At 39.3% G+C, this 20868-nt stretch overlaps 1 protein-coding gene across 3 annotated transcripts in view; it reads right to left on the reverse strand.

The window, feature by feature from the left end:
- Positions 1 to 264: 264 nt before the first annotated feature.
- The window catches only part of strip1 (striatin interacting protein 1), a 66267-nt gene continuing 45663 nt past the window's right edge, over positions 265 to 20868 (reverse strand). The window contains exons 16-22 of one of the 3 annotated variants that reach the window (XM_042088894.1): positions 19990 to 20116; positions 14567 to 14667; positions 14365 to 14431; positions 12583 to 12687; positions 10785 to 10989; positions 2701 to 2965; positions 265 to 2480 (exon numbers count right to left, since the gene is read on the reverse strand). In XM_042088894.1, coding sequence (XP_041944828.1) covers positions 2715 to 2965; positions 10785 to 10989; positions 12583 to 12687; positions 14365 to 14431; positions 14567 to 14667; positions 19990 to 20116 — 856 coding nt within the window. In that variant the 3' untranslated portion in view covers positions 265 to 2480; positions 2701 to 2714. Of the gene's footprint in view, positions 2966 to 10784; positions 10990 to 12582; positions 12688 to 14364; positions 14432 to 14566; positions 14668 to 19989; positions 20117 to 20868 lie in introns of all 3 variants that reach the window. The other 2 variants (XM_042088896.1, XM_042088895.1) reach the window with 2 other exon arrangements.

Raw genomic sequence — 20868 nt, forward strand, 5'->3', positions numbered from 1 at the left:
TGGAACTTGCTGTGACTGCTTAAGGCTATATGTCTGATGCAACGGCATTGATTTACATGGTTAATCTGGCCTGCTGATCTCACTGCTTGGCCCCCTCATTGCTGCTTGCAGCTATATTTTATGTAGCGTTTTATGTAAACGTGACAAAAACTTTACAGTTGTTAATTCCCATTTATTTCAAGAATTTATGTTTAATTTCATGTTTTTAATATATTGATGTGAACGATAACAATTTACATTTGTATTTTTTTTTTTTTTTTTTTAACATCAGTCTTTATCACAACAAAACTGTGAAAGACGTACCTCAGGTTTGGTTGAGGGCAGCTCATTTATCAGAATTTGTAATTTTCAAGTGTTTTTAATAAAGAAAAAAACCATCTGAGAGCCTAATGAATTACATATACTTTTACAGAATCACTGGCAGAAATCAATGACCTAGTCAGTTAACATTCATTCATTGAATCTATTCCAGGACAGAAAATGTACGTTTCTGGTAGAACGCTACACTAACACATCTAAGAGGCTTCAACACCACATTTCATTTTCAGGTGTAAAATGTGGTGGGGACAAAATTAGGTGTAAAATCCTCAGCTACACCAACACCTCTCCATAGCAGTCAGTCTGTTGCCAAATGTCAATGCAACTCCATGGTGTCGTTTGCATTTCGAAAAACACGTCACGTCACATTAAGTTTTACTGTAAAAAAAACTGCACGTCACATTAAGCTTCTATGTAAACACACGCACTGGGGCAGCAAATTTTCACCTCTCTTTCAGACAGGTAAATGCGGCATCTTCTCCCTGTGAATATTGCCTGATTTCTTTATAAATATGACTAATTTCACACCTGGCAGTGCGGTCAACATGTCTGCGTGTCTGCAGTGTAATTTTGTGTACACTGTAAAACTCTGCACTGACTTTGGACAATGGTGAAAAAGTCATTGTGTCCAATGGTGCGGACCAAATACATGGTCTCTGTTTAGTCCCAGGTTTGACATGGAAGCTGTGGAGGAACATTTCTTGACACCAAAGATATGGAGATCAAAGATGATGTAGTGGCGAACAAATAATAATAAAAAGAAAAAACTTATACTGGTTAAAACAAAATTAACACAGGTGTTCACCTTATAGTATCCCCAAGACCACTGCCAATTGACCTGGAGTTCTCCACCATCAATTCTGCTTCAAGGCTATAAAGCCATCCAGCCAGCCAGTAACCCAGGAGCAATGCCCTCTTGTGGATGAGGTGAGTTTGTGACAGTGTAGCGTCAAATCACATTGCAAATGTACCCCCCTTCATATATATAAAAAAAAAAACAAAAAAAAAAACACACACATTCATATATTTATATACACACACACTTTTTTTTCTTGCTTTGTGTACAAAATAGGCCTATTTTGACGTCTAAATGAGACCAGCGCAATTGGGCATGGCAATCACAGCCTTCATAAGGAGAGGAGTCCCACATTAACTTCTACAAGACGTGCGTCTGCAACTGATGTGAGATGTAACCACTGAAGGTTTTAGTAAAAACAACTTACTGTAAGGTGGCAATATCACCACAAAATATTTGCCAGGAATGCTTTTCTAAGAAATAAAATTGAGTATTTCTTCTGCTCAATACAACGAGACATTATTTATGGTACAGCATTTAGTTCAAGAACATTTGTTTATTTGGTGTTTATACTATAAGAGAAACAATGGAAGTAAGACACAAACCATGATAAATAGCAATTAGAATACTGATTTCTTTAGTAACATATTTTTAAAGATTCCTTTAAAAATCGGGCCAGATGTATAAAAACAGGTTACAATGCAATGTATGATATAATCACAGATGTGAGGGAAGAGGATACTAAATCCCTTTTGTTTAAGGTTTTTTCTATTTTTATCTTTACTTTTTGGGGTTCTTGTCAAATAATAGGAGACACCTGTATACCCTTTTCACCTGTATACCCTCTTTATAAACTAGCGTTAAAAAAAACAACAAAAAAAAAACAGTTCAACAGTTCTGAGGTAGTAATCTAACCCCAAACTATCTTTCTCAAACCATTTCAACTTAGAATACCAGACAAATACCCAGACCCAGGGACATATATTCAGGAATACACACCAAAAGCCTGTCCCAAAAAAGCAAGCACGCAAAAACAACCTAAAACAAAACTTGTTACACATGAGTCCCCATCTTCAGGAAGTTAGGACACTATATGTGTGTATATGACAAAGGTCCATGTAAATTCGTCTTTAGCAGCACCTCCACATAACCAGTACAAAAGCACACAGTACAGAAAGGCCGTTTTAGACCAGGATACAAGCGAAGTTGGAAGGATAAGAGACTATCAGAAGAAAGACTGCTCCTACAAAACTACTAGTGGGCATGGTCCAGTATGGTGGGTTGTGTTCCAGGATCTTTATCCTAGACCACACCCACACTTCACCAGTATTTGGGAATGTACCAGAGCACACAGTGTAGTGTGCCCCTTAAAAATAAGACAAGTAAAATGATTAATTATCAGAATAGATAATTTGACAAACACTACTGTTAGCAATACGGTTACACAGCAATGTTAAATTAAAATGCCCAAGCAAGTTTTTTTTGTTTTTTTTTAAGTAGCCAAGTCATGCTGGCTTTTAGACTGATTTTCAAATTGTTGCTATTGTTTCCATTTTCTGTCTACTGTGAGTATTTAGGACGCTCACCCACAGCCCCATCTTCACTGAAGGAGCTCTTCCCAGGAAATAGGCTTAGAAAACACCTCTCGCTCAAGCCAGAGGTCATAGTTCATCTGAAAATCCTCTGGCAAGTCCACACGCTGTCCAAGCACACTTTGTAGACAGTTGTCCACAGGCAAGTAGTCAGGGTTGGCCTGGTTCTTGTCATAGCGGCGGCTGTTAAATCGTTCAATATTAGCACGCAGTGCACACTCCTCTGCTTGAAAGTCCCATGGCCGTGCATCCAGGTCTGCTGTCAAGGAAAGGGATATTAATCTATTACTAAGGATGTAATAAAAAAAAAAAAAACCTCCTCAGCACACACATTTAATCCAAACCTTCATAATCGCAAGGACTGTTGTTGCTAAATTGCTATTAAATCCGATCAGCATTATTAGCACGCTGCACAAATTTGTTCAAAGCTGTTGCATTCAAGTTGACTACTAAGTTCTTATCGTCTTAATCCCAATGGAATGGAAACAGACCGAATAGGGCCTGTCCCAAGGAGAAAAAGCATCCCTTTGAAACTTAAACACACACATACCTGTCAACATTTAGCTTTCCAAAAACGGGAGTTAATTTGTTTTTTTGGGGGGGGGGGGGGGGGTGTCAGTGTTTGTACCGGATCAGTGTTTGCATATTTAACATGTTTCATACACGTGTTTCAACACTGCATTTCGGTCGTTGCTTTTACCTACCGAAAGCCTAAGCTTTCACTTTTGAATGAAGTTCCAGTCCTTGCGTAGTGATATGAACTACCGGAATTAGAAGCACAAACTCCGTTGCCAGCGGTCATTCGTTTTTTCAGGTCCTTTCCTCGGAAATAATGACCGCTAGAACTTTGGGGTGTGGAACTCTCTTCCACACACCCCATGTACACTACACCACCCCCCCCCCCCCCCCCCCCCCCCCCCCAACACACACATTTCATCACCCCCCCACCCAAACACACAACATATCCCCTCCCCACACAGACATACACACACTAGGGCTGTCAATCTTCCTCCATAATCTCATTCGAAATTCATTCATTATTATTTTTAATAATCGATTTATATTCAAATATTTAATGCTCAAATTTTGCCTATAATTAGTATTTCCTGATTGGGGAAAAGTTTGCTTTCTTTTTTTCTATCAGCCTGCGATTCCATGAACCATCATGACTATCAGAGAAGTGACAAAAGCACCGGACATAGAGGAGGGACGCAAAAATTCTGTAGGCCAATTCTTGCCTGTTTTAGGTGCAGTTCCTCGCCCTTGGATTGTTTACCTACCTAGCTTGTCAGGGTGTAGCGTTATCAGTTGTGCGCTCAGGCTGCTCTTTGTCGAGTGATATTTCATTTGGGCCTTAGCCTATATATTCTGCAGATTACAACATTGTTAGGCTACTTGTTATTTTTCCGTTTTCTGATGGAAATCCAAAAATATTCCACACATCGCTTAAATCGTTAGGAGTGGGTGCATCGCTTCTGCCATATTTAGATTGTGCATTACATGTGACAAACAAATATGTGAAAACGAAATGCTTTTAAGTTAGCAAACACATAAAAAAAAAACTCCCCAAAACACCACATTCAAATATTAATTTCAGTATTGATTTTTTTAAATATTCGATTTATATTCAACTTCCGAAATTCGTTCCAACAGCCCTAACACACACACACACACACACACAGGTACACCACCCTCCCCCACACACCCCATTAACCCCCCACACACATAAAAACACACCAACAACCCCCCCCCCCCCACACACACACACACACACACACACACACACACACACACACACCATACCACAGGGCTATTCAATTAGTTTGTAATGGGGGCCAGTATCACAATTGAGGGGCCGGAGAAATGCGGCTTGAAATATGAGTAGGCTAATCACATTAACAGCTGTAGATACAATGAAGTACAACAGCAGCAATATGGGTGTTCAAATGTTGTGTTTTGTACATGCATAACAACATCATTAGCCAGTTGTTGGTGGCTAATATGGCTAATGAAATCTGTGATAACAGTGCTAAATATGCTATAATGGAATTTATCAGTATCAGTGATACTTTTTGCTTCGAATCGCAATTGAGTGCGCATTTAATGTAACATGCCACATGATTTCCAAGAGGCCTTTAGACAGGCTCATTTCTGACTTTTATTATTTTTGACTATTATTGCATTTATTTATGTTGTAAGACGTGAAGAAATGAATAACATCGGCAATAGCCTATATTGGCCAATAGCCACAAATTCACAATTCACTTAATGGACACAGAGAGACTCTCGAGTTTTTGTTTCGCTATCATTGCGAAAAAAAGCCAGGCTACTATATAGAAATACTTTGAAATTCCCTTGGAGTCGGATCTGCTCCACCTTTCCACCAAGTTTTGCAGAAATTGTGCCCATGGTTTTTGCAATATTGTTGACAGAAACTATTTATGTGGTGCAACCTGTTAAGTATTAGTAGTTCATAAACTCCAACGTAGTGTCAAGGAGAACAGTTCATGCGCTTGCTAGAGATTACATGTTTTTTTAAAGGGCCAGTACAAATTACCTCGCGGACTTAGCCCGAGGGCTGCCAATTGAAGAGCCCTGCCATACCATCAACCCCACAAACACCCACACACACACACACACCATTACCCCCCCCCCCCCTCCCTCCAATATATACCTTTTTAATACTTTTAATTTAGTAAGCACATGAAAGTTTTGTGGGCGCACGCAAAACCTTTTCACATGAAAGTTTCACGTGAGCACATGAAACTAAACTTCAGATTTTATTTTGCTCATGTCCCCTTAGGGGTTCCGTATGAATGAATAATGTATCATAAATAAATACATTTTCTTCCTTAAAATACAAGGGGCACCCCTATGTTAAATTCCCATTTGAGGCAGGAAGATTTTTATTTTTAAAGCAACACCAAAGAGTTTTTTGTACCTTAAAATAATGTTTCCAAAATCGTTTCAGTGGTTCATCAACTCATAACAGGGTGAACGGCAGTTCTGCATTCGCTTAGTGGCCCTCTATCGGCTATAACCGCACTATGCAAGTTTGCCAGATCGGGTAGCGGATCTGTAGTTCGATGGAATGAGACATAAGAAACTACAAATTTGACTTGCATCTGATGTCGCAATACATGGTACTTTTTATAAGTCATGCAACATATTCTACCTTGTCTGTGGACATTATTTGCAAAGCCGGTGCTGGATAAACAAATAGCGTGCGTGCGACAGAGGGAAAGTTCTTTGGTGTTGCTTTAAAGCCCAGTTATTTCATAAATCCAGGACACTATGCATCCTGATAAAGTTTCCTTGGCCTTTGGAATGAAAGTAGCTCCACATCACATACACTTCTCCATACCTAGAGATTGGCATGGATTTATTTCAGTTAGACTAATAGCTGGTTTAATTTGCATTGAGAGATGATCTTCTAGAAAGTACCCAATGCCAATCTCTAAGTAAGGTGAAGGATGTGAGATGTGGGGCTATTTTAATTCCAAAGGCCAAGGTAGTAGGGCTGTAACGATACAAACCGAATCGTAAGGTTGGTGTATCACGATTTTTGACCCACGGTTCGATACGAATCTCGATTTTTTTTTTTCTTTCCTTTTTTTTTGGGGGGGGGGGGCTAGACATTTTATTAAATAACATTTTAATAGCCTCCCTTAGATTAGAACACCAGAGGATTACAATATAATATATTAATATATTTATTATTTATATCCTGATATAAAAATATTTTTCTGAATGATTGATATTTATGACAGCACACTTTATGCAGATTAGCCTATAGCCTAGGCCTATTACAACTCTTTAATTCAGCTGTCTGGTTGAAGCCTGGAAATATTATTAACAAAGTAGCATAGTTGGCTAGCTTAGCCTATCAGTCTACTGATTGGACTGTTCAGTTTCCCCATGTGTGTTTAAGTTTCAAGGTAATACTTGTTCTCCTTGGGACAGGCCCTTTTGGGAAACGTTTTCACACGCACGCATGGTGCGACTGCGAGGCATGGTGAGGGTAAACACAAAACACCTTAAGTTTTTCCCCTGAAGGTTTAATTTCTCCTTAGGTAAGGGGTTTATTTAAGGGTGTTGCACAGAATACTTTAAATTGTTTCTTTAGTTAAGGAAAAACGTTAAGGGATACTGCATTGAAAGGGATTTACCGTCACGAAAATTCTATTGAGATTGTTCAACAGCTGTAACTAGCTGGCTAGTAGGTTATGTCGTTAGTTAGCAACCCACTGAACACAGTGAAGTTTAATGATCTTATCATTCATCTCACCTTAAGAATTCGCTGAAATTATCCAGGTAGCAAGTAAAGCATGTTATAGACATGAACTGAGCAATACTAGCCGGCTAGTTAGAAATGATCCTGACTGTCATCAGTGCACCAAAACAAACTTTTTTGTTAATGTTTTGCCTAGCAAACCGAACCGAAGCTCATGGCAGGCTAACAAGACATCCACATCAAGTTAACGTTAGCCTACCACTAACGTCATGTAAACCACACAATAACAATAAGGCATGTTTCTGATAGTCCTATTTGACAGAGTAAGCATATTAGCAGAGAGGTTTTATTTTAAATTGTATACTTTTCAAAAAAGTAGTAGTTGCACTACTTTTTGTATTGGTTTTATACAAGATGTTTGTCAAATTTGCACAGTAAAAGTTCTATATTTTGACTGCAATTGTCTTTGCATTCTGATTAGATTCTTCATTAGAATTATGAGTGGCTCTTTGTAAACAGCATGTAAACAGCAAAACTGCATTACCACTAGTGTGGAGTTATTCTACATCATAACAGTAAAATAGACCATCCGTCAATGTACTGCAGCAATTCCTCTCTCAACCTGTAGAAAATGCTCTGAACATCTGATTATGCATGAAAAAAATACCGTCATATACAGTGAAACCTACGGAGCCCTAGAGGGGTCATCGCAAAATGTTTTGCATAATGAGAGAATGTGCGCTCGTTTTACTAAATTGTGCTCGTTTAACTAAATTGTGCCCTCGTTTAACTATATTGTGCACTCGTTTTACTAAATCGTACGCTCGTTTTACTAAATTGTGCGCTCGGTTTACTAAATCGTGTGCACAATTTACTATACTGTGCTCTCGTTTTACTATAGTGTGAGCTCATTTTACTAAATTGAGCTCTCATTTTAAGCATAGTAAAACGAGGGCACAATTTATTAAACGAGTGCACTATTTACTAAAACGAGCGCACGATTTACTAAAACGAGGGCACGATTTATTAAAACGAGGGCACGATTTATTAAAACGAGAGCACAATTTGTGAACATGGTTATAGAACATTGTGTGCACGATCTACTTAAACGTGGCCACAATTTGTAAAACGTGCACTCAATATTGTCTTGACACATGTAAACATGAGCACGTTATAGTATATTCGAGATCTCGATCTACTAAAACGCACCCACGAATAATTAAAACGTGGGCTCGAAGAAATTAAATTGTGTGCACAAAAACATAGTGTGGTGTAAGGGGTATCCCCGGGAATGACGTCGGGAGGTGTGTCGCTTGTAGTGACGTAGAGGGAATCTCATTGATTGCAGTGCACCTGGATATAGTCCCGTTAGGTAGGCTGTAAGTGGGAGAGCAGATGATTGTGTGTGTTTGTACAGGCCCCTTGCCAACATCGTCCAGCTGAATGTTTGCCGAAGTTTTGAGTGTTTGTTGAGGTCCAAGTGTATGCAGAGCTGTGGTGTTTATCGCGAACGGTGTGAGCTGGGCTACATAGCCTGAGAAGCTGAGCATCGTGAACGACACTGTTTATGTCTCCCGTTTCATAGTCCGTATCAAAGCTTACCTCGTTGTGTGCATCATTGGTGTGCGCGTGGGTTATATGGTGAGGCCCATCGGGCGCTAGAGGGAACCTTATTGTATTGGGTGGGTATTAGGCTATACTACTAATACGCAGTAGCCTATTTGTACCAACAGTTGGTCTACGTCAGGGGTCTCAAACACCCGGCCCGCGGGCCAAATCCGGCCCGCGTCCTGCCCAATTCCGGCCCGCGACGTATGTCAAAATAATAATGTAATCCGGCCCTTGAAGCTATTTTTAATTGCGATACTGATTAAAGTAGACGATAGATCCAAGTATGGTGACATCTCAATTGTAGCCTACTCTGCTCCACTATGTGCTAGACATCCAGAGCTTGATTAAAACCCAAAATCGCTGCGCAAAGTTTCCAGAAATACTTGTATTACACGCGAGAAACACAAAGACGTGCATTTGTAATGACGCGGAAGCGATGCAGGCCATAGTTTTGCACAAATTGAAGCAGAAATAGGCCTACACCTAATGTTGAAAAACGTTCACGTGTGATGAAGTCTTAGGTAGGCTATGTTATTCACCTCCTTCTGATTCTGAAGGAGAATATCCTTTTGTAGATTATGATCGATCGTCTATTGACAGTGATAGTCACAGTGCGTCTGTGAATGGAGGTGCGTCTTTGCGTGTATACGACGGTGTCCACTAAGCATACCATGCTTATTTCGACCCTCTGCCCAACATAGCTTGGAGGTTGCAGTGCTAATCGTGTCCGTAATGGACGTGGTACAGACAGCAGGGCTAGTAAAAACAGGGCTCTAAAGAACTACAAAGTCACCCGCAATATGATGCGAACTTCTGCTCAGCTTACCCGCGATAGGAACTGATTTGACCAGAATACTTTATTGTAGGCCTTGTGGTTTAGTAATACATCACTAAACCATATACATCTTAGGTGTTTTCCTGTTCATTTGTTATGTGGGTAATATGAAAAAAAGTAAAGTAAACCTGCTCAAATATGTTCATCCAGTATTTACTGAAAGGTGCATAATTTGAGGTGCTTGCCATCCAGTGATGGGTACATTTACCCCCTTCATAAACTTTTGTTTATACTCAAAGATTTTTATATTTACAGTAGGACTTTATCTCTGACCACTTTCAAGCCATGACCTTTTGAAATTTTGATATAAAAATCCAATGGTGTTGCTTTCTTAACCCTGACGCCTAGTTTGCCAGGTTTAAAAAAGTTATGAGAGGAAAATATTTTTATTTGGTGTGAAACACACACATACCTGTTTTTATGCTTTTTGTTTGTTTTATAATTTGTATTAATATTTATTTTATCATTATTTTATTTATAAGCTAAGGTTGCTAGCACAGGTGTCTAAAACTAGATAAAAACACTTGCACTTTCTGTTTGCAGTTTTGTGCGGTATTTGAAAAAAAGAACATTGCTTTTTCAGAAATAGCCGGCCCTCCAATCAGATGACGTTGGCAGAAGTGGCCCCCAGCTCATTTGAGTTTGAGACCCCTGGTCTACGTGTTGTAATTGTCTGGGAGCTTGTCGCTGTGATGTGCTTCGATTGACTTCTAGACCTCACAGTTAAGTCAACAATCCAGGAGATAGTGGAAACCGGTCATTAGGCTACAACAGAGCCCGTGAGTAGCCTTTGTAGCCTAGTAGAATTTCCCCATTATGGGTCTCCATAGCTGGCGGTTGACACCACAGTGCCCCTGCTACAAAGAGTAGAAGTCCGCTATAAAACATGACCACCTAAAGTCTTTAATTAGCTGCTTACGGTTATCATCACATTACCAATATGAACTGTTACAGACAGCTGTAGGCCTAGTCCATGTCAAGGTAACACGAAGTTGCCACCACAACGAGCGGTGAGAAAATGTCGGGAATTAGGCTACTAAATGTGAGCACAAAATACATATTTCGAGAGCTCAATTTAGGCCTACAACGGGGTCACGTTGTATTAATTCGAGGGCTCAATTAAAGGAAAACGTGCTCACGTTTTATTAATACGAGGGCTTAATTAAAGGAAAACGTGCTCACAAATTATCACGACCAGAAAAAATATCACTTAAAGTGAGCTCTCCCGGGCTCCGTAGAAACCGTAAGAATTTTGAAAAAAATACTGTGATATACATTTTTGGTCATACCGCCCAGCACTAGGCCAAGGTAACTTTATCAGGATGCATATACCTAAAACCCAATTGAACAAGGGGGGGGGGGGGTCCCCATTTAATCATATGAGTTTACAGAACTCACCGTTGCCATACGCCCAGTCATCGTTGAGCCTGTGCCGAACTTTCTGGTAGATGGCTGACATTGTCTTCATGTTGCTTTTCCTCCACTGGCGACCCAAGTATTTAGTTTGCACTTTAAGAAGCTTGAGGACATACAGCTGCATCATGGCCTGCTTCACTTTCAGAGCCCTCTTCAAAATGGGAGCAGACTTAAACACCACCAGCATCTGAAACAAGCATAACAATTCATAAATCAAGGATTGATTTTATTACTTGTCCAAAAACCCAAATTTATTGCCCAACTATAATGATACCACTATAGTTCAATTTCACCTCATAGAACTGCTCAGAGAAAATAGTGCACATTTAGAGATAAACGGTAATCTTAATTTATCAGTGAGCAAGTAACCCCTCAGACTACACTATTCCACATATTTTTTATATACACACACAGTATCTCACAAACGTGAGTACCGTAAATCTTCAAATTATGGCCGGGATTCTATGTATAGCCGGGCCTCAGTTAATAGCCGGGTCGTGCTCGATTCAGACAAATAAAGGCCAGCCCCCAAATACAAGCCAGGGTAATAATAGCCTACAAGTAGGGCTATCAGTCCACGAGCGCTAGAAGACATTGTTTCGATTTAACTCAATGAAAGAAAATAGCTCTTCTTAATATTTTGGTTGTTTTAATAGGTTTAATATTGGTTTAATATATGGAGCTAAATTTGTCTCAATAATATTTGTATATGCGCAGAGGGGGATCCACAAATATTTCTTGATTTGCATGTGTTTTGATATCTACAGATAAAAAAAAAAAAAAAACATATTTGTAACTCGTATATTGATTTTTACAAATATAGATGTACATTTGAAAATAAAATGCCATTTGTAAAACCGAAAATTTCATTTGTGAAATGTGATTCTGCATGTGTGGATCACCAGCACACGCATTCTTCGCTTTCCAAAGTTACATGTTTTTGAGACATTCTTCGCATGAAAGTCACACAAAAATCCACACGTAAAAAAAAACATATTTGTAACTTGTAAATTGGTTTTCACAATGTAGATGTGTATTTGTAAATGAAATGGCATTTGTAAAACTGAAAATTGCCTTTGTGAAATCTAATTTTGCATTTGCAAACTAAATGGTAGTTCATGATAATGTTCATGAACTCTTTAAAAAAAATAAAATAAAAAAAGAGTTCATGCCTGTTTTGTTCACGCATTGTATACCAAGTATTCATTCATGTCTCGAGAACTATCAAACATTACCTCATTATCAGGATCAATAAGTGAGAAGAGCCCATGTTCATATGACATTTTTAGGCTTTGGTGTGAATTCATATTCTCTGCAATTTGCATGTCTGTCAATTATATCTTAAGAGGTGATGCGCCGCATCATCAATAAGAGACATCACTTGAAAATAATGCATGAATGAGCAGGACGTCTCATTTCTCATATCCGTCTCTCCTTCATTCCTCCATCTTCCTATCGTTCCTTTCTCGTTTCCTTCACAAAATTAATTAGGAGGGGTTAGGAAAAGAGGAGGGAAGGAAGGAAGGGAGGATAGACAAAAATACAATTGATATGAACCCATAATAAGAGCTTGCAGACTCTCATATTCGCTCCATCTCCATACAAACTCCCTTTTACCAAAGATGGCCGGAGTCTAGAAGCTAAAAATAGCATTGGCAAAGCAAACGAACTGCTGGGAGTATAAAGCTTGCGTTTGACTTGAAAAGGGCTATCGTTATTGAGGGCCCCGACACAAAACCAACAGTCCACCACTGACTACAATGTAAAGTGGCTCTTATACCATGGTCCTGGAGTGCTTCCACTTTGTGAGCTTGTTGAGAATCCTCAACAGGTTGATACAGGAGAACAGGTTCCTCCAGCAGAATTGATTGTTTTCTCCAGCTTCCTGTAATGGTAGAATGAAAACACTAATACTTGATATTATGTCTTAGTTTAAATGCATCTTTAACACTGGCATGCATTGGGGGGGGGGGGGGTGGTATCTGATATCTGAATGAGGCCTCTCACAACAAGATGCCTTAAATATGTTGGTTATGTCATATTTGTACATTTCAATCTGTCTATTTCTTCCAACAAAACCCACCAGAAGTCATCATTTAAGGGATTATTTGTGACCCTGCAAGGCAAAACCAGTCGCTTTGGTAAAATTTACTAAATTAAGTTATTGCACTCACACAAACGGCCATAAACTAAGCTTTCCAACGATATGTTTATCGAGGGTATTGCAAAAAGTATCGCTAAGATAACCGCATCCAAAGTTGGCATGGTTCTCCGGTCACGATACGCCAGTGGAGAAAATCACCTTTTTAAGTAAATTGTCACGTGCGATAGGGTGAGGGCACAGCTATTATTAGCCTTACGGTAGTGTGACTTTGAAGCGGATGACTGACTATGCAGTTTCAACCGTGCAATGAGTCCTTTTCTGCCCCCTAGTTCAGGGTTTTTTAACTGATTGGGAACCAGGGATCCATCATTCTGACTAATTAACACCAGGACCACCACTGAATAAAAATGCTGATTCCCACATTGCAACTATATTACTGAATCCATGGTCAGGGACCACCAGCAATGTCCTCATGGACCACTGGTTGAAAACCCCTGCCCTAGTTAATACCTGGGACTGTCATAAGGTGTCACTATAGAATATACTTAATTTATTTCGGGGGAAGTAAGGGGAGAGGAAGTTCTGTGTGCACATTGTTGATTGTGTAGCCTAGCCTACTTTTAAAATGCGCTAGCCTACTTCAATGGAAAACTTCTCCTGGTCCCTAAAATGACGCCAGGATATTTCTTTGGTGCTTTTGACCGTTCGTGCCCTGAAAGGCAAGTCTTTCATATTCATATTCGTATTCATATTCATATTTGTTACATTTGCCAAGAACGATAGAGCTGACACATTGAGTAACAAGTAATGAGTAGCCTAATGAGTAAATTAGCTCTACCATACCCTACCGTAAAACCTTATAGTGGCGTGGACAAAGGGAATGACTGCTAATGTGTTGAATCTTCACCTAAATTAAGTAAGGGTTTAACAGTCAAAACGTATGTTTATCCGTCAAATTTGTTCACAATATGAAAGTGTAGACTGTATACTGTCGAATTATGCGAAAACGTGAAATTCGACATTTTAATTCGGCGTTTGTTTATCATGGATTTTTTTAAAATAGCACCGTGCGCAAAACGACTGGTTTCGCCTTGCAGGGTCACATTTTACATTTATTATTTTACATAGCTTAGTTGTATTACAAACTTTCTGAGGAGGGCCCTCTTCATTTATGTGTCCAGGGACACAGTGGCTCATACTTGATACATCATAGCTTTTTGTGTGAGGTTGGGGCCCCATGTTGTGACATAGGTGCCCTTTTTGTTTATTTCACCCCTGCCCTTCAAGAAGTCTGTGCATGCCAGTAATCTTGAATATGTATGAATGGTGTGTGTGTGTGTGTGTTTGTGTGATGTCAAAGACAATGACAGGAAATGTGTTTGTACATTTATGAGAAAGTGCAAGGGAGTGACAGACTAAGGGACAGGGTTTGTGATAATAACAAAACAAGCAACTTACTAAACTTTCAGCAGTGAGCTCTGGAAGTTCATGCACCACACAGTAGGGGAAGTCTAACACTGATATACTGAAAGACAGATGGCGGTGGTAGTCAGATTTAATAACACAGGCAATGTAAAAGGTCTTTTATTCAGTTGACATCTCAGGCTATGAGACCATTTAAGCTATAGAAGTTATTTTTAGCTAAGACCAATGACCCAACCTGTTCTTGGCAGTGATGTAAGACATGATGTTCTGATTGAAGAACTTCAGGATTAGAGGAATACAGTTGGCAAAGACCAAATGCTGAGCCATGTACTCAAACTGGGGGGGGGGGGGGGGGGGGGGGGGGGAGCACACAATAAAAAAAAAAAAAAAGGTCACACAGGTGAATAACAGTTCAGATTGAGAATATTTGTCAAAGATACAACACTGTATTTTAGGCGGGTCAATATAGGGTTCAACATCAAAAAAATTGTTATGGATTCTGGTACTGTTGGACATGCTAAATAACATACTAAAAATCTAGTAAAATCTGACCTTGGGAAAGGGGTCATTTTCAAAATGGCAGCCAAAATGGCTGTCAACAGGTTAGAATGGCTATATCTCAATTACTATTCAGCCTACAGGGGTGAAATTGATATCAAATGATGGTCAAATTAAACAAGAATATGATTTTAAATGTTAAAATTGAAAATGTTTCAATGCTCTACCTTTTTCAGCCATAAATTAAAATCAATGTGTTTTAATACAGAGCAAATGCAATACAGGATTATTAACCATCTCCATGGCATGGAGGAAGATAAGACATGTCTTAACTGGTGTTATATCTCATCTAGAGGTTATATGCTTTTAGAAAATATATGGTTTGGGGTGTTTAATCTGTTTTGCCTGGACAATATAGGCTAAAATGTATCCCCTATACACTAGATTCGCCTATACAGAACAGAGGGCAATGCATTGTTCATGGCATGGACGAAGATGGGACATGTCTTAACTGGTGTTATACCTCATCTGCAGGTTATATGCTTTCAGAAAATATGTAGTTTAGAGTGTTTGATTTGTTTTCCCTGGACTGTACGCCAAAATGTATCTGCTTTACACTATATATGCCTATACAGAATAGAGTATGTATTATGCTTGGTGTGGAGGAAGATGGAAATGTTATTTTGTTGATTAATGTTATATTTCATGTACAGGGTATATGCTTTTACAATATGTAGAGTAGAGTTTGCGAGTAAGTGGCTGTTTTATGACTTTAATGAACCATGACCCACTAAAAAATGAACCATGTACCAATGAACCAATGAACCATGAACACTTAAAAAAAGGAGATGAAGAGTCATCAGTGACCTCTTAATCTGATAAAACACGACAAACACTTTCCTAGGCTGAATAATGCGTCAGATATAGCCAAAATTAGCTTCTGGTGGCCATCTTGGACGCCATCTTAAAAATTCTAAGTCTTTGAAAATGATGATCTGATACTTTAGTGTGACATGTATGAATCAGTGACCTCTAAATCTGATTAAACACGAAAAACACTTTCCTAGGCTGAATAATGCTTCAGATATCCCAAATTAGCTTCTGGTGGCCATCTTGGACGCCATCTTGAAAATGACCCCTTTACTGAGGTCAGATTTTACTAGATTTTTAATATGTTATTAAGTACATCTAAAGGTATCATAATCAGTTGAAAAAACTTTTTGTATCAATTTTTTTGAGGTTAGGTGTTTTTTTTTTTTTCATATATTGACCCGCCTATTTTGCAAGTAAGTATAATTAGCAAAGTTACCCCAACATTGTCTGTAGTGCCGCGCAGTACCTACCTCCGTGAAGGTGGCTCCCCATGTCATCCAAAACATATTTATAGCATTGCTATTCTTTTGTGCTGGTTTGAGCCATAACGATTACCACATTATTTTTATATTAAGAAATGTGTCTTTTACAGGGATTAAAGTGGGAAAAAAATCGTTTGACTGAACTTTTTTTAGGCCATAAGTCATACGTTGTTTATATCTACCTATAGAGATAGCACCCCTTTTGCGGTCGCGGCCTATTGGTTTTTAATGTACAAAAAGATGCAAACCGCAAAGTAAAGGGAGTATTCGCCTTATTCACACGACGGCCATTGTTTAAACCAAAACGAGGCTACAGGGTACACTTACTATATAATTAATGCCACCTACAGGTGAATGCATAGAACATGTACCCTGTAGCCTCGTTCTAGCCGCCAATGGCTGCCATGTGAATAAGGCGAATTGAGTGTTCCTGATTGAGATTGAGTTTTCCTGATGAACAAAATAATATTTCAGTACCATCCCTGACCATTGCTGATTAGACATTGCCGTCTTGTTAATATGCAATTCAACACCAAGTAAAATCTATAAAATCAAGTTTGCAAGACTTCCCATTTCCTCATCAAAGTAACGAATCAGAAGATTCTAGATATTGTTCATATTTCCATTTGTTGCCTCATCCGCATTTAATGAAAACATGGTAATTTTGAGTTTTACAGACAACTCAGTTTTCCAATGAGCAGCAATACTGTGTGTGCTCATGCAGGAGGTCTGCGCATTTGATAACGACAATCTGGAGAGGTCAGCAACAGATTGTATAAGGTTGACAATTGGTTGCGATATGGTGAGGGGTCGTGTTGCGTAGCCTACTTTCTGAGCGCAAAAATGGTCGTAAACGTAAGATAAACGTAGCCTACCTCTGTCGTGGTGGCTATAGTTGCACCAGGTAGGGAAGATGTCCTGAAGTGCATGAAAGTTAACCTTATGGCGGTCTTCTGATTGTTGGCGTGCTAAAACGTTTTCCTATTGCATCCATAAAAAATTTTCTTGCAGCAAACCGCGCAAAAGCAAACCCCTGGCACTTTAATTTCTTTACACCATGGCTTAGTTCTCCCCCGTTTCCAACAGCCGCCCATCTCCATTATTTTTTTAACTTTTGACACCTGCCTTCCTTTAGCAACAACGCATCTATGACAGCTAGTGGCCTTGCCAAATAGACGCACACAAATCATGACGCTAATATGCGAGGTTCTGGTAGGCCTACTAGTTATGGTTTTGTGCTATAAATTAATATTCTGAAGTTTTAAGTTGACTATTTTAATTGCATGGTTATTTTTTGTCAACATACACTCACAACCTGTCGTTAAGCAAAATAGGCTACAAGGCTGTACTGTATGTGCGTCACAAACACGACTGACCCCCTTACTCAACAGTTTGCGATGATGACAATATTATTATTATTTTATGTGAACACGCTCAGTCAAAACCTTCCATCGCAAATTGTGAAAAACATTGTTGTACATGTTATAACAGACGGGATAATAAATTGCATAGGCTACGTTTTATATTGCGTCGCTACATAATGTTAGTTGCATGATTAAAAACTGTAACAATAATAGTACATCGGGTGGCATAGCAGGCTATCTGTTCAAGTCATAGATGACACCCAAAATGAATGACCTCCCCTGACAAGAGTTCGCGATAGTAATTACTATCACTATAATCCAACTTTTAGACCGTTAGTCCTCCAGACGTGTTCTTTTTTTTTTTTAAGCAAACGCCCCAGGCCAATGAGACAAGCGTGTAGCTACAACATAAACAAAGCGAAACTCATGGCTGACGTATCTTCTTGAGCGGTCACTGATTGAGACACAGAAAGTTCTCAAGAACACTATTAGGTCTTTAAACATTTACCATCACACACATTCATTCATCGGACCCAGGGATGGATTACTGCACGGGCCTACCGGGCCCAGGCACAGGGGCCCAAGGGGTCAGGGGGCCCTGAAGCCCAAGCCTTTGCATGGAATCACTGCCTCAATATCAACAAATCAGGATGAAGGCTATGAATCTGATTAAATTTAGTATTGGCCATCCCCAAAATGCACCATACAGGTGCATTTTGGAAATCACATCAAAAAAATTTAAAATATTCTGGGGGAGGACCCCCAAAACCCCCCCTCCCACATATACGACAATAAGTGGGGAGCCCTTAATACATCTGGGCCCAGGGGCCCGAAAGTTCATAATCCGGCCGTGATCGGACCTAATATTTGTAGTTGCCTTAAAAAAAGGAAAAGAAAGGTGATATAGCCCACCCCCCTCCAATTTTTTTTTTTTTACGGATCTGCATCGATCTCAAATATGACATTTCTAAAATCAAATTGACGGAAATCCGTCGTACGACGGAGAACTTTAATCCTTGCTTTTAACAGCACAAATTAGCAAAAACATAGTACAAACAATTGAGACTTTTGTGGGGAGATTTAGACAGGTATGGGGGGCTGAGTGACATCACTGGCCAAAAAAACAAACTGCTCTACCTCATCTATTTTTATAACAGGGTGACTCATTTAGCTGGCTCACTAGTACTGCATTGTGTATATGAAGGCTCGGGCCACTCTCTTCTAATGAGTGCATGAGTAGAGAGCATGCAGGTAGGCAAGAAAGTAGGTTGACACTTGACAGCACATCATTATTGCCTGTTTGCACACACATTTTACACATTTCCATGTCAGATGCCCCGCAGAACTGACAGCAGAGGCTAGCATATCCGACATTTAGCTCCCCCGCTCCAGGGAGAAAGTGATACCCGGCCACCCCACCTCCTTCCCCTTCTCATCTTCTGTATGTGTGAGGACTAGCTTTTCAGCAATAAGCACAGGCGCGTGCAAATATAGGGTGCCTCCCCACTCCCCACACAGTGACATATGATTGATTTGATGAGCGATAGAAAACTGATTAGTGCAAATGAAAGCTAAAAAAAAAAAAAATACTCCGACTTTTTTTGTTGCTTCTTTTGCGAGCGCTCGTGCCATTCTCGGCGGCTGCCCATAGCCTACTGCCCTATGAAAAACCGCCCCTGATTTAGGATGTTGTAGGCTCAAAGCTGAAATCAAAGCTGTAGGAAGTTTACATAGGTTAAACTATGTATGTTGAGCTTAAACTGTTGCCTATGCATATTTTGTCCCCTATGCCCGTTTCATTCATCAGGTCCATGAGGGAGGAGGAATTAAACATTATGTCGTCAACCTTTTTTCCCAGGAATCACTATTTCTATAATAGACTACTCTAATGGACACTAAAGATAACAAAATAAACCACATCCAACATGAATTTGAACTTTTAATTAAAAAGAAATATATGAACCATGTCAAACTGGCTTTTTAGTACTGCATTGTGTATCTGAGGGCTCGGGCCACTCTCTTGTAATGAGTGCATAAGTAGAGAGCATCCAGGTAGGCAAGAAAATAGGTTGACAGCCAGGAGAGCCATCAAATTATTTTAAATGGGCTTTAGTGCCTAGGCATTGGGATTTTTTACGAGGATCATTTACGTATCAGAGCAAATTAATTCAAAAGAATTCCATTTTAAAATATTACATTCAGTTTCAAGCTTAGCGATTGAAATGCAAATAGAAAATGAAGATTAATTCTGAAGTGACAAGTTTTACTTCTACAAGTGTGCCTGCCTACTTGATAACTGCAAGAATGACCATTCATCTTTTTTAACATGCCACCTTTAGGCACAATAAGCTAATCCTTTAAAACACAATAGTAATAGCTGCAAAAAATGCACCTTTGTAACATAATCTGAAGTGGTTGACTAAGCTTATTCATCTAGTTACCTGATACACATGGTTCAGTTTGAAGTGTTTGAGAAGTAGCAGAAGGATGGCAGAGATGGCTTTCACAATGATCTCCTTGTGCCGATTCACATCAACCCCAAGCTTCATGCTTTGTAGGACTGTGGTTCTGCAGACACAAAAGACAAATGTTATCAGACAAACACATACTGAATACACTATTCATAACCAGTTATCCTGTAACACTTTCAGTAATCAGTTATGATATTACATATCAGCACATGCAAATATCTTCCCATTTTTACCTCAGAGATTCTTTTTTTACCCAACCATGTTGCCAATTACCCTGATTAGTTGAATATTAAATGAAAGGCTCCTGCAGGCATTTCTCATCATTACACAACTTTTTTCAGCTTTTGCTGCCCCCTTCCCAACTTTTTGAATCATGTTGCTGACATCAATTTGGAATTAAAACGCACTAGTAAGGTCTTATTACTGTTGGCGTTCCTAAACTTGTGACGAAACCGTAATGGATCTAGCCGACATCTTGGGTTTTGCCAGAAACATGAAAACATTTTCACAGGTCACACATTTTATCTGATCTTCACCAAAATGGCTGACTGTATAACTAAGTTCGGCAAGCTTAACTTTATGTCATAATGTCGACCCTTAATTCTATCACTTGAAATATGACCGTATTTCCTACAACTAGGTAGATAATTGTTATGTTATAGTTCCACAGTTAGCTAGCTAGCAAGCTAAAGTTTTACATTGGATATTAGCGTTAGCTACGGGCTAAATTTGTCCTCAACATTGGGGTATTGGAAACGAATTAGGTTGGTAATGTACATAGGTTCGACATGAGTCAGTTACATATACATATTTCTTCATAACTGTTTATAAAGGATTGAATGTCCTGTG

The sequence above is a fragment of the Alosa sapidissima genome, chromosome 4 (genome assembly GCF_018492685.1).
Source record: "Alosa sapidissima isolate fAloSap1 chromosome 4, fAloSap1.pri, whole genome shotgun sequence".
NCBI lineage: Eukaryota > Metazoa > Chordata > Actinopteri > Clupeiformes > Clupeidae > Alosa > Alosa sapidissima.